The sequence below is a fragment of the Prionailurus viverrinus genome, chromosome C1 (genome assembly GCF_022837055.1).
Source record: "Prionailurus viverrinus isolate Anna chromosome C1, UM_Priviv_1.0, whole genome shotgun sequence".
Taxonomy (NCBI): Eukaryota; Metazoa; Chordata; class Mammalia; order Carnivora; family Felidae; genus Prionailurus; species Prionailurus viverrinus.
Genome location: NC_062568.1, coordinates 122637406 through 122652297, shown reverse-complemented (window position 1 = coordinate 122652297; position 14892 = coordinate 122637406). Strand labels below are relative to the sequence as shown.

The 14892-nt window shown below is 39.7% G+C and overlaps 1 protein-coding gene across 3 annotated transcripts in view; it reads left to right on the top strand.

The window, feature by feature from the left end:
• Positions 1 to 14892, top strand: part of NTNG1 (netrin G1) — a 339124-nt gene that overhangs the window by 244223 nt on the left and 80009 nt on the right. For all 3 annotated transcript variants that reach the window (XM_047871014.1, XM_047871016.1, XM_047871015.1), the window contains exon 4: positions 6515 to 6687. In XM_047871014.1, coding sequence (XP_047726970.1) covers positions 6515 to 6687 — 173 coding nt within the window. The remainder of the gene's footprint in view (positions 1 to 6514; positions 6688 to 14892) is intronic.

The window sequence follows — 14892 nt, the reverse complement described above, 5'->3', positions numbered from 1 at the left end:
GTCAGACATTATCCTAAAGGCACGTGTACATTATCTATTCAATACCTAAAACCGTTCTTTGAAACACATCCATTTATTGTGTCTGTTTTACAGACGAGGCAGCTGAGACCTAGCCATACTTAGACAGCCTTCCACTTTTGGTGGTAAGAGCAGAGTTCTGGAGGCCGGCTGCCCACAGTCTAAATCTCTGTTCCGTCTCATTCTAGCTAGAGAGATGGGTTTGGTTTCTTAGCTGGTCAATATGCAAATACATCATCTATAATTAATGCCAATCCCGCAGTATTATTGTGAGGTCCGTGTGAACTATACAAAAAAAATGCTTAGCACCGTTCCCGCTACTTGGAAGTATTCCACACGTTCTGTTTACGTGTGTGTTTGTGAAGTCATTTATCCAATGGCCTCACAAGTGGCAAAGGTGGGATTTGAACCCAGGGTATCTGACTTAATAATCAATAACTCATAATTTCTAAATTATGTTGCTGCAGGTCTCCTATTTCAAATAATCTGTTGAGGTGGAAACCAACAATTCATGTGTCAAAGTGAAAAGAGAAAGGTCAAGGGGCTGCAGAGGCAGAAAAAATATGTGAAAGGCATTTTGTAATTTATCACCTTTTGAAAAAGACATCCTCAAAGCTCCAGTGTTTGTGCGAACTCATTTTCTAGAAGCATTTGTGGCTGCTGCCAATCCAAGCCAGAGGGTGCAACCAGAGACTGAGCCAGGTTTTGTTGTGCCCAAAATTTACACCCTTTGGGAGTGGAAGGGTGCTCTCATTAAGGGAAAGCCTTCACTACTTAAAAAATGCAAAAATATCTTATTTGTGAAAATTATACAAAAGCACATGACCACATGAGAGCATTGCTAGGGTCCTCCTTAAGGCCCTGAAAAGGCCGTGATGCTAAACCTCATTCGCTTCATGGTGAACCGCCTCTGGCACAAAAGTAGTCAAATCCCTGACCTGCAAAGCAGCAAGCCTGGCTTTCCTTCCTGTTTTGCTTCAGAAAGGGCCAGTTTCAAACTTCTGTGTCTTGGTGCCTCTATTTGAAACACTAGTGATAGATTATATATATAGATCTCTAACTCACAGGAAATTCTGGTGGATAACATGTTTCCCAGAATAAATATATTAAATTATCTTGAAAAAAAAAAACAGGCAGACTGTATGGGTTTTTCGTACCTACTGGCAGGTGGCACACATCTAAATGTTGGAGCCTTTTTATAAGCAGGATTAAATTGACTCATGACAGCTGGTCACTAAAATACAGGAAGTGCAGACCTGGTTGAAAGCAAGAATACACTGGTTTTCATCACTCACATCAAAGAACAGAGCTCGATTTTTTTGTAAGTCTGTCTTAGCAATGCCTTTATTTGACAGTGTATGTAGTTTGTCACTTATGCACAAGTGGATCTTTGAGGTACAAGCAAGTCAATTCCATCTAGAGTGTCTTGGTGTGAGTTCTATGTGTGTAAACAGAATCAGTGAATAGGTTTTAGCTCTCCAGAACATCAGATATTTCACTGTTAGCAAAGCCTGTTAGGTCTCCATTTGTACAGCTCCTTCCCTGCCCAATGTAATGGTAGACGTGGGAGCTGGATGACCATGGAAATAGATAATGAATCTGTCAGAGACAAGTGGTTGCCCTGGAAATCTGACCTCCATCCCATCACAAGGCTGGAGGTCATATTCCCAGGAATTGAGAGCAATTTCCTGGCATTGTGACATCCATTTCTTCTTTTTTTTTTTCTGCTGGAGGAAAAGATACTCTGGCAGGGGCTCTAAATAAAGAATCCTAGTGGCTGGTTGGAATGGGCTGATGCGAATAAACCAAACTGTAGGGAAGGAAAGAGAATCATTTTCAAATACCAGCCAGTGTTGTGGTACCTCAATGTCCACTTTCACCTGTGCTGTCCAGGTACAACAGTGATCACCAGGATGGAGGAAACACAGTCCAGAAGCTAGGCTAGGTCAGCAGAATGAATACTAGACAAGTTCCAGTTTTTGCCAGAACCCAAGCAAGATTGCCAAACTTGAACCTGAAGCAGGTGGCCATTCTTCCATGAGAAGTTGAAACCAAAAGATGAACATTCCAGAATAATTATGCTACACAAATGCTTTGTTTTTGTTTTGTCTTGTTCTTCCTCCTCTAAACTGTGTTGTTTTCCTGAGTCTTTGAGGCATTTATTTTCGGGCTTTTTTTTTTTCTTGTGTTAGGTTTCCAGCATTTGGCAAATTCCCTGGAGTTTGAATAGTGTTTACAAGGTCTTACCAGTTTTATAGAGTTCTCTTTGCCCATTATGAGGTTAGTTATGTAAACCAATGATAAGGGCATGTGGTAGTTTTGAGCACATGTCAAGGAGTTTTTGATTTATTACAATACCTATTAATTCTGTTTTTAGTCCATTACCGTGCTAGACATAGTAGAAAAGACCCATGAAGTTCCTGCTTTCAGAGAGTTTACTTGTTTAACAATCATTTGTTTATCTGTCAAATATATATATATATTTTTTTAAAGTACTTACTACGTGCCAAGCACCTTGACATGTGCTGGGGATGTTGCAATAAATAAGGCAAACATGACTGCTGCCTCCAGGAGTTTACTCTAGTAAACATGCTAGAAGAAGAAACTATGAGAATGCAGCCTATGTCTAAGGCAGAGATAGTGTGGGCTTTATCATGTGACTGGCCTCACCCAGTGTCCCAGGAGCACATGGGAAAGGTATTCTGGTGGGTCAGAGAAGCACTCAGATAATTGACCAGCAGATGTTTTTTGAATGTCAGTTAGCAGCCAGACAACTGGAAATTGTTCCAGACAACTTGGAAATTTCCAAGTTGACACCTGAATGCTAAGAATTTTGCAGATGAAAGGAATAGAAATGGTAGAGCAGAATGTTGCAAGCCGAAGGAACAGCTTATAAGATTACCTGAAGGCAAAGTTTGAAAAACTAACTAGTGTTGCTGGCAGTGCAGATGAATCTAGAGAAGGGAGAAGACACCAACTTCAAAGGGACTTGGAGGCCACATGACAGAGTTTGGACTCTATTCTGAGAATAGTGACAAGTCTTTAAATGGTTCTAAGCCACAGTGACCCCAATATTTTTGTGTAAAGGATTATTTTGACTCTTGTGTTGAGACTGGGCTAGAGAGGAGCATAACTGGAGGCAGTAAGGTCTGTTGAGAAGCCATTGTAATAAAACAGATCAGAGATGATGACAAGCTTAACTAGGGCAGTGGCAATGGGTGGCTGGAACCATGTGTATTTGAGAGTTATCAAAGAGGAAGGAATCCCAGAATTTGGTGAGAGATGGAGCAATGACAACTTAGATGTGATAGGAAAGGAAGAGAGGCATTCTTAACCAACTGCCTCAAAGGTGATGCAGTTTACTGAGACAGACATCTCAGAAGGAGGAGTGAGTGGGGAAGAGAGGCTCAGACTTCAGTTCAGAATCTGTGGAGTTTGACATGCCCAGGAGAGAGATCCATGATAGATCCAGAATTTATCAATATGTCAATCAGGTAATCTTCACCTAGTAATAGTGGAGGGAAGGGTTCTATCAATCTCTGTGGGTAACAGAGAATCTCTGAATCTCCTAAAATGTTTTCAATTGTTAAAGCTTATCTTTCATGTGCTTATTATTTCAGGGTGGGGAAGATTATGGAAGTTTGTTTTAGAATGCAAGTTTGCTGTAACCCAAAGGTAGTTAAGGACCACAGAGGAAATTGAAGGGACGGCCTTTTGTAAGAGTGTCCGAAAAGACTCACTTAGGCTGATGGTTCTGAGCCAGAACCCCAAGAACAGCATATAAAAAGAACACACAGAAGAAGGTTCTGAAAATGCACTTGAGAATCCAGTGAGGACAAAGTATCAGGAGAAAGGGAGTGGTCAATACCTCAATCAAAGGGAGAGATTCAAATACCCCTGGGTGGTCAAATGAGGTAAAGAGAAGTATCCATTGGATTTTCAACAAGGAGGTCATGGCAAGAGAGGCTGTGGTGGTGAGAAAGAGAGTGAGTGGGAGATGAGAAAATGGAAAATTCAAGTACAGGAAACTCAAGAAGGGAGAGGAGATTGTTAAAGAAGTAGCTGGAAATGAAGACAAGGTAGAAAAGAAGTACAGGGTAGATATCCACCCCACCCCCACCCCCCACCCCCGCTTAAGATGGGAGAGATTTGTGCAATGAGTCAACATTTTAAAAGCTCAAAGAGCCTTAAGGAACAACTGACAAAACCAAATACACAGAAGCATTTAAGGGGATCAGAAGAATAGAGCTCAGGGTGCCTACACTGGTAGCATAGGTGATTGGGAAGAGTTTGAATTGAGTTGAGCCTTTGAATGATTAGCTTTTGGACAGGTGAGGATGAACCATTAATTGAAAGAAATCTGCGAGAAATAAGATTAAACATTTATCCGTTCCTCTTTCACCTTCTTTTGTTATTCAAAGAATATTTTCTCAGCAAATATAAGGTCTTTAGAATGGAAATTGCCTGTAACACAGAAAGTGACTACAAGTATATGAAGGTATTAACAGTTACAAGACATTTAATCCAACTTACAATTACTTCTTGTATTCTTGGTCTTCCTACATGAAACCAGCATATCCTTTGGGGTCACATTATTCTTTTCCCCATTTGGAATTTTTAACACCAGATAGGGTGCTAAATCAGTATAAGCTGGTGCTTCTATCACTTAGGTTTCTAACATCTTCCATATATACAAACACACCCATAAATAAAGGTGCTAATGTTGATGGATAAAGATCCTTCCATATACAATTTGGCACAATTGACTCCCTCCCTGCATAGAGGAGATTGCTGTAAGACCTAGCTCATAATTAAACACTATTTCACTTAACCGAATTATTTTTCTCTTATCTTTTTATGAGACTGCATACATGTTAATTTTAAAGGCTTTGTTTATGTATCTAAGTTGAAGAGGTATTGTTTAAACAGCAGCCTTTCAATTTACTACAATTTATAAGTATACAGAAGGCAGAGTGTAGCTACAAGTATTATGAATTGTGCTAGACCCCTGAGGAAGCTGAGGTGTGGTCTTTACCCAGGGAGGTTTGAGGGAGGGGGGCAGGGTGGGCATTGCTTTAGGGGCCACACCTTTTGGTTAGAAGAGAACCCAACAGCTCTCAGTAATGGTCTTAGCCACTCCTTTGCTTCCTTGCCATAAGTGTGGGCCAGCCTACCAAACAGATCATCAGTGCACAAGGGAGAACCTCGGATGTTGCTGTACAGACAACATAGAAACCCACATCAGTTCTTAAAGAACCTTATTTTCCTACCTAAGAAAGACTACTGTTACCTTTTCTAATTCATGACACTTTCCACAAAGGAAAACAAATGTAAAGCACAACAATATTTCTTTGTCTTTATGAAATTTGGCTTTCTATATTTTTGTCCTACTTCTTGGAAGAGGCCAGACTCATTTAAAAATTCACACACACACACACACACACAAATTACATTTTCCCTATTCTGACTCTGACATACCTTGACCCTTTATCCTTCAGCTTGGGTGTCCTAGCTCTCCCCTTTGTGTGGATGCATGGCATCCTGCATACACTATTCTGGCCTCTGGCCATGGTCATCCTGTCAACCTAGGTTTTACTTTTCCACAGGATGCGACCTGTGCTTGGGAAGTTACAATTTATAATCTGCTACCTCAACAAATATCCAGTTGGCCTTTGCAATTTTACAGTCCAGGATTTTGGATAGGGGGATGCATTTTTGTGGAAATTGCATATTTCATTGTGGCCTCTCATAGATCACACTTTTATTCATAGGCACCAAAGGCAATAACCCAGCCACATATAGGTTTTTGTTTTCTAGACCTCTAAGCATTTTTTTTCTGAGTCATTTGAACCATTCCTGAGAGAACTTTGTAATTGTCTTATTTGCTGTGAGGAGCAATCTAAGGACTACTCAGATTGGGTAGAAGCCTTGGTGGGAAAACTTTGGATCTGGGGTAAGGTCATTTTTGAGCCCGGAATATGAATATCTTATTATGACCTCCTTGGGTCTATAAAATAGTCTGAATAGCAAATTGTCTTAATGGTTACATTTCCTTTTCAACAAAGAAAGATTGCCTTTCTGGTTTAAGGAAAAACAGAAGATAACATTGTTCTTCCAACCCAGATGAAATCGTCATAGTTTTGATAATATTACAGGAAAACTGTTCCCTAAGTAGTTTGATACCTGTTGGAAAGCCCTTGATTTTTTAGCACAGTTGTCTTACCTCACATTCAGGTCCCCACTGAACGGACTGACTGGTATTGGGATTCCTCAAAGTGTGGGAGGATACAGACTGTATCATAACCCCACCTCTTCCCCCAACGGCACTTGTTGAAAAGATTCTGAGGGTAGAGCCTCCAAATCTATATTTTGCCAAGAGCTTGTAGGTATCCAAGCACAGCAGGGTGTGAGAACTACCACCCAGGAGATAGATGGGTAAAGCCTCTGTGATCACCAACTTGACTTAACAATGAACTCTTGTTTCTCCTCTCTTTAGGTGCAAATGTAATCTCCACGCCACTGTGTGTGTGTATGACAACAGCAAATTGACCTGTGAATGTGAGCACAACACTACAGGTCCAGACTGTGGGAAATGCAAGAAGAATTATCAGGGTCGGCCTTGGAGTCCAGGCTCCTATCTCCCCATCCCCAAAGGCACTGCAAATACCTGTGAGTAGCTTTGCTCTGTAACACCATATTTTGTGCACGATGAGATGAGCTGAGAGTTCTGCTCAATTTCACTTGCGATTGTGCTTTTTTTGTTTTTATTCTTACCGTTGTCCCATTCCTCTTCAAAATGCAGCTGAAGCTCTAGTCCCTATTTTACCACTTGTAAGCACATTTTCACACTTGGCTCATCTGTTCAATTCAGTCTTCCAACATTCACATCAAATGTGTTGGGAAATGAAGGAAATCAGGAGAAATTTTGCTAAGTGGATGAAACAGGAAATGTTTGTTTTTCTCCACCAAATTAATTTCCAGTTAAAATAACAACAGCGTTCAAAACTCCCAATGGTAACTTAATTTTAACCATAAACAATTCCAGAAATTCTCTAAATGTTTGTAATCCCATTTCCCCTACTGGGTAACCTGAGAGATGCTTTGTCCAGAAGATGCTTCCCTGTCTGATCTTACCATAGCCTTAGCTATGCCCAGTGAAATAATTGGCTTTTTCCAAATTCCAGCAGTTGAGGTCATGCTTGGCATGGATCCTGTTAGCAAAAGCCACCTTTTGACACAGAGTGTGATTGTAGGCCTTGCAGGTGCTACATTAAGTTAAGGAACGTCTGTGTGTATGTGAAAAGAGCATTGGCCTTATCTGTGTTTACAGGAACCATAACAGGTGCCCCATTACCACTCATGTGTATGCCCCACTAAAATCCCTGAACATCCATAGGAAAACACACTCTGACACGCTCAGGCAGAGAAATGATTACTTTCAGAATAAACTGCCCAATTCCATGGGTGGACCGATTAGCCACCTGTAAAAGCCAAAGGTTTGCCCTCTTTCAAAAGTAGAGGAGGGGTGAGGTTGAGAATATACCTAGTAAGTGAGAAATAACAGAAATAGGACAGTGAGCAGTGGGAGAATGAGGGCTTGAAAAGCCACTCACTCTGTGCAAGGCTAAGAATGTTATCAGGTACTTCAAAGCAGCAGCTGTGAGAAACCAAAATCTAAAAACTAGTATCACAGGAACCAGGACCTTATCAAGTTAAATATAAGAGTAATGAAGCGAGAAACAAGCCATGAAGTAAGGGGGCATGAAATTATGATAAAATTTCTATGAGGCAAAAAAAAAAAAATTCTTCAAAAGATTTTTTAAAATCCCTATTTGTAAGGGTATTCAGTTTCTTTCTGTGTTAAAGAAAAATTGACAGTCTAGCTCCTAAAATTAATACATAAAACTCTATTGAACAGAAATGTTGATTTTTCAAGGTGATTTTATTAACAGAGACTCTTTTGGCCATCCTCAATTGTTCAGGGCCATAGACTCATGAATTCAGAAGGAATCACAAGGTTATTTGTTTGCGAGACCCTGTGGCTGCCTACCAAGGGTCCCTATCACCACACTTGTCATATTTACTTTAAAGGTTTCCCAAAATGAAAGTGGCTCGGATTTCATTTTTGGTGTCTGCTGCTTCTTTAGTGAGACAAGATGGAACAGAGGAAAGTTCACAGACACCTGCCAGCCTTCTAGCTCATCCTCAGGGCTGACCAACTTGACAAGGCTACCAGAAAGGCAGCTGGAGTGGGCTGCTACTAAAGGCATTGGTTGCTATTCTAACATGACTTCTTCTGCTTGTAACTGAGCTTCGAAGTCTTGTTTATTTCAAGGCCTTTTCACTAGGAAGAGCTTCTTGTGCTAGCCAAGCTTTCTCACTGTGATGGGTTTCTTGTATTCTCCATGGACATGATTTACTTACCCATCATCTTTTGCACATTGCAGAAGATCACCAATTACTCCCTGGCCAAAGGAATGCAACCTCTTCCAATTTTCTTTGTGGATTCTATTGCTTATCAATCCCTTAGTCTTCAACTGGCCTTTTCTATACTTGTAGACTTGACCCCATCTTTGTTACAGTAGGAAGATGACAGGGGTCATAATGCCCAAGGGGGCCCAAGTCAATGTTTCTTTCAGTCTTTAGTATGCAAAAATTAAATGAAAGATTTTAGAGATGACTGCAGTGGTTCAGTCTTGCAATGGAAAAGCCTTACAGTGGAAAGAACCCCTTAAATTTCTGATACATCAGACTGTGCTTTAAAATGTCCAAGGATGGAAATAAACAATTCAGTGGTTTAGTACACAGGTTCCAGGATCAAATACAGTTTATCTATTCACTAGCTGTGTGACCTTGAAAAAGTTAAACTAACCTCTCCAACACTTGGTTTCCCACCTGTAATGTGAAAATAATAACAGTTCTTACCTCATAGGGATTTTGAGAGAATTGAATGGCCTACTGCGTGTAATGTGTTCAGCATAACACCTGTCACCAAATAGGTGTTCAAAAATAATTTTGATTTTGGAATTTTTTTCATAAGGCATGCTTGTTCATTGTTGGACAGGTTTCATTGTTATAAAACTTATTCATTAATATCAATATTATCTCCTAATTTCCAGTGGGTTTTTTTCTCTTTAAGTAGTGAAAGAGTATATGATCCCTGTTTCTTTTCTTCTCCAGGTTAACATCATCATCCTTTTTCATATAATAAGATTTTCATGTCTCTTGTGGGGTTGCTTGCCCTAGAAGTCATCTAATTTTTTAGTGTGAAAATGTCAGCCAAGCACAAGACTCTGGCACTGTTGTGATTCTTATTCATACCGGCTTTTTCTTACATACATGCATGCATACATGCTTTTGTGTGCATGACACACACACACACACACACACACACATACACAACTCTAGGTGGTGCATCACAGGTCAGTTATTTAAGAGGAACACTTAGGATATGTCATATCCTAATACAAAAGTACAAAACCTAAGAAGTAAAAAAAGAGTGGCTACAATCTCTGAGCCCTCAACGTCAACTTCTCAATGGCTTCGAAAGGCTATGCATCCTGGATAATCTCTTGATTTAGCAGAATCTCCGCAGCCAGGATAATTTTTTTTAAGTTTTCATTTATTTTGAGAGATAGAGAGTGAGAGAAGGGGAGGGCAGAGAGAGAGGGAGACAGAGAGAATCCCAAGCAGGCTCTGCACTGTCAGCACAGAGCCTGATGCAGGGCTCGAACTCATGAACCACAAGATCATGCATGACCTGAGCCGAAATCAAGAGTTGGACACTTAACTGACTGAGCCACGCAGGTGCCCCCAGAGTAATTTTTTAGTAGGAAGGTCAATTCCTGTCCACTCTTAGCAAAAGAACTAAGAGAACTTCATTAAACTAGAAAATTAGAAGATCTCCATTCACAGACAATTAACCCATCACCCAGAGGTACTGTAAACCAGGAGTTTGCTGGGAATTTTATGACTTTGGAAGTCCTGAATTCTGGAGCATCTCCAAGGCCACTTTTGTAAGGAGCATGTAGAGCCAGGAGAGAAGAATACAGATCCCCAACATTCTAAAATAGAGCCACCCCTATTTAAATAGGGGTGGAATAGAATTTTTAAATTCTAAAATAGAGCCACACCCCATCTGTGAGACACATCACATTTCCCTATGCTTTTCACTGCCATAGGCTTGGCAGAGGCAGAAGTAATAACTCTTGTGATTATATTTTTATTCACCATGTTTTTTATTCAAGACCAGTGTGTTTTCTTCTTGGTCTTTTAAAGCCAAATATATATCTAGATCTAGATCTAGATCTAGATCTAGATCTAGATCTAGATCTAGATATAGATATAGATATCAGAATGTTTTCCTTGTTTTTCTACAAAGCTTATGTTTTCTCTGTAAGGCATCTTCTCCCCATTGATCTTCATTCTATTTTTGATAGTATTCTCAGCGTCCTTTAATTTCTTTTCTGTCTTCAAAGTAGATGGCAACTCTGTCCAACTTCATGCTTCATCATGATTCACTTGATTGCTATTGTCCAGCTCATTAATAAAAGTATTAAGTAGCACATCTTTAAATTTCTGATCCCTGTGGAATAACACACAATATTTTTCTACATATATATGCTAAAAACTCAATAATTAACTTTTAAGAACTATAACTGTAAGAAAGATAGTACAATACCATCCACACCTCTGCTTCCCAAAGTGTGTTCTATGACCCTTTAATGAATTCCATGGTCAAATAAGTTTGGAAAATGCTATAAACTGTACTGACTCTTAAGATATTCATATTACCTTATTAAAAACTTGAGAATCCGATAGTAAAGTAACCTATTTTACCCTGTGTTTCCCAAAATTAACTGTTCATGGAACATTTAATAACTTTCTATAAAACACTCTTTGGGGGATCTGCTGCACTAAACAATTTCTACAGCCTAGTGATAGAAATGTCATCAAGACAGACAGAAAGCCCATCTAGTTCCACTGTATTCAATCTTTCACTTTCTTCTTACCTACACAGTCTAATATTCTTCAAAGAAAGAAAATTAAATTGGTCTGACATTGACATTATTTGTTTGTTCAGAAATCCAACTTGAATTGTTACACAATATCTAGGTCTCCTCTGAGTAATGGAAAATAATTTGATGATCGTTCTGTTATTTTCTCTAGTATTAAATTCACATTGACCAATTTATATTTTCCCAGGTGTACACATGTGTGTGTCATTATCCAGACAATTTCCTAAGTGCTTTACATGCATTAGCTCATTCTTAACTCACAACATTCTTATAAGGTAGATGCTGTTAGTTTCATTTTACAGACGTGGATTTTGCAGACTACTGAGGACAAGTATTAAGGTTTCCATGACTAGTCAGGATGAACAGGAGGATTTGAACCCACATATATCTTGACTCCAAGGACTGCACATTGTACTATATTGCTTCTCAGGTTAAAGTTTAATGACTTCCTCTGTTCTCCACTGGGGTATGCACATTCTGACACCTGCTTAAACAAGTCAGTCTTCTCTAAACCTGGTCTCTCCTACTTCTCTTCCTAGACTTCTGCTTGTTATTTCTTTGCCTTCAGAGACTCCCCATCTGCCCTTGCTTTCAATTTTCAAGCTCCCCACCCCTGCTTCTTCTCAGTCTACAGTTTTTTTTTCCTTACCATTCCTGTATATTCCTGTGGTTTTAGCTCTTAGTATTATTGGTTTGATAGTAATCAGCCAATTACAGCCTAGAATTGCTCTAATGAATCCACACTGGTTTTTCCAGCTGTCTATGAAGATCTCAAAGTCCACATGCCGGACACTGAATTTATTCCTTTCTCCAAATTGCCTTTCTGTCACTTTCTATTTTAATTCTCCTTTTTCAAGACTGCTCCTCAATGTCAACTCCTCAGTGAAGCCTACCTAGATTCTCCCACGCAAAATTAACTGCTCTTTTCGCTCTAGATTTTTGGTAGCGTATGTACACTTACAGTTGGTTGACTTTCTATGACCAAGATTGTAATAATAATAATGGTAGCTTCTATTTATTAAGTTTACCACAGGCTTTTATAGTTTGTGAAGTGCTTTCTTGCATTAAATTCTTATAACAATCCTCATGGGGTGTGTGCTATTTTTATCTCCATCTGACAGATAAGAAAGAACAGGCACACAAAGATCACTAAGTAAGTTTTTCCAAGGTCACACAGCAAATACGTCACAGAACAAGATTTATTACTTTTTAAAAATATAATTATTTTCAAATTGGTTTCCATGCAACACCCAGTGCTCGTCCCAACAGGTGCCCTCCTCAATGCCCGTCACCCACTTTCCCCTCCCCCCACCCCCCATCAACCGTCAGTTTGTTCTCAGTATTTAAGAGTCTCTTATGGTTTGCTTCCCTCCCTCTCTGTAACATTTTTCCCCCTTCCCCTCCTCCATGGTCTTCTGTTAAGTTTCTCAGGATCCACATAAGAGTGAAAACATATGGTGTCTGTCTTTCTCTGCCTGACTTATTTCACTTATCATAATACCCTCCAGTTACATCCACAATGCTACAAATGGCCAGATTTCATTCTTTCTCATTGCCAAATAGTATTCCGTTATATGCGTAAACCACATTTTTATCCATTTGTCGGTTAATGGACATTTAGACTCTTTCCATAATTTGGCTGTTGTTGAAAGTGCTGCTATAAACATTGGGGTACAAGTGCCCCTATACATTAGCACTCCTATATCCCTTGGGTAAATTTCTAGCAGTGCTATTGCTGGGTCCTAGGGTAGATCTATTTTCAGTTTTTTGAGGAACCTCCACACTGTTTTCCAGAACAGCTGCACCAGTTTTAATTCCCACCAGCAGTGCAAGAGGGTTCCTGTTTCTCCACATCCTCTCCAGCATCTATAGTGTCCTGATTTACTGAACAAGATTTAAACTCAGGTCTATATGACTTCAAGAGCTAAAATGTTAGCAATTTAAGAACAGTACCATACTGTATTTCTGGCCTTTATAAATGCTTGTGGAATTAACTATTTTGTGAATGACTAAGAAAACCTAAATAAGGCTGTAATGTGCATGTGGTACATTGACCTCCCATCCATTTTCCCCTGTCTCCTGGAATGTATGGTCTTCACAGCTCAGCAGCTCTAACACAAAGGTCTACAATCTCCTACAGGAAGAGCCAGCCATCTTGGAGGAAATACAACAGGGAAAAGACTCATTTTTTTTCAAGGGTACTCATAACCCATCTGACCATCTAGAGATGGCACATTGGCTGGCTGAGCTTCCCAGACTTCCGCAAATGTCATTCATGGCCTCACTGACTTGAGCACTGTCAGATTCTGCCCACCAGCCTTTCAGGCTGAGACCCCTGGTTCTACAGCACAATAAGAGAGGACTTTCCTCTCAGAGCCATATATATATATATATATATATATATATATATATATATATATGCATATATATATATATATATATATATATATATATATATGCATGCCAAGCTGTCAGCCCAATATACAAAACCAGAATACCAAATTATTCATGTATAACCATCAATCCACACAGTCTTTATCTGAAGCTCATGGGACCAAATATGACTTGGAATTCAAAACTGTTGGGATTTTAAAAGGTAATACATATATTGTAGACATATATTATAACCATTTTCACAGCACAATATGAGGTAGCACCACTTGAAAACACTGTAATATTTCTGCAGCAAACCTCTGATTATTCTCACCTTATGCCCCTTTCACTCAGGTTTTACCACCAAATTAGTTCAGAGCATGTTATGTTGTGCTGGAGGTAAATTTGGGAGAAAAAAAAAACTTTTAATTTTCAGAGTTGTTGTTTGAAGATTGGAGATAAGAGATAGGGACCTAAAATAAATTAAGAGATGGTATAGAGTGGTTGTTACAGGTGCAAGCTCTGCAACCTGGATCTCTGGATTCAAATCAGTTTCCTTAAGAGATGATCTTAGGCAAGCTGTTTGTTTTTGAGTTTCTCCCATCCATAGAATAAACCTGAGTGTTGACCTCATAATGTTGTCATTAAAATTAAATGGATTAATGCATGTAAGGTATTTACATTTTTTAATGTTTTTTATTTTATTTTTGAGAGAGAGAGAAAGAGCACGAGTGGGGGAGGGGTAGAGAAAGAGGGACACACAGACCCCAAGCAGGCTTCAGGCTCTGAGCTATCAGCACAGAACCCAAAGCGGGACTCGAACTCACAAACTATGAGATCATCACCTGAGCTGAAGTCAGCACTCAACCAACTAAGCCACCCGGGTGCCCCAAATGCATGTAAGGTATTTAGAACAGAGGCAGACACATAGTAAGCACACAATGGAATGAGATGCTATTGTCATTATAATTTCACTGAGATCTAACACATGGACTCATCCCAGCCGGATGTGTAAATCCTCCTTTTGGAGATAACAGCTATGTAGGGAGATAAATTATGTCCAGATCCCAGCTTATTCATGTAGAATATGAAATAACTGTTATGGTATTCAGAATATTTAAGTCCTCATGACCAGTGTATTCTCTCCCTTGTAATTGAGACTCCTTGCAGAGCCAGATAACAATCAGAAAGTTGCTTGGTGAGCATGGCATCAGGAAATTTAAATGACTCTAATGCTAATAACATGAGACTGAAACATCCTGACACATCCATCCTGCCACAGAGTCAGCCTCCTTAATGCCAACAGAACACTGCAGGCCTGAAAGCTTTCAGGTTGCCCCTCCCTCTTCCTGAAACAGTGCTGGGCCAGCAGTGCTACCATATGCCTTGGGATGCTGCTCCTTTCTAGGCCTCCCCCTTCTGATTGGCCATTCTTCCATTCTTCAGATCTGTCAATAGGCTACATCAGGTTGATGTCACCTAT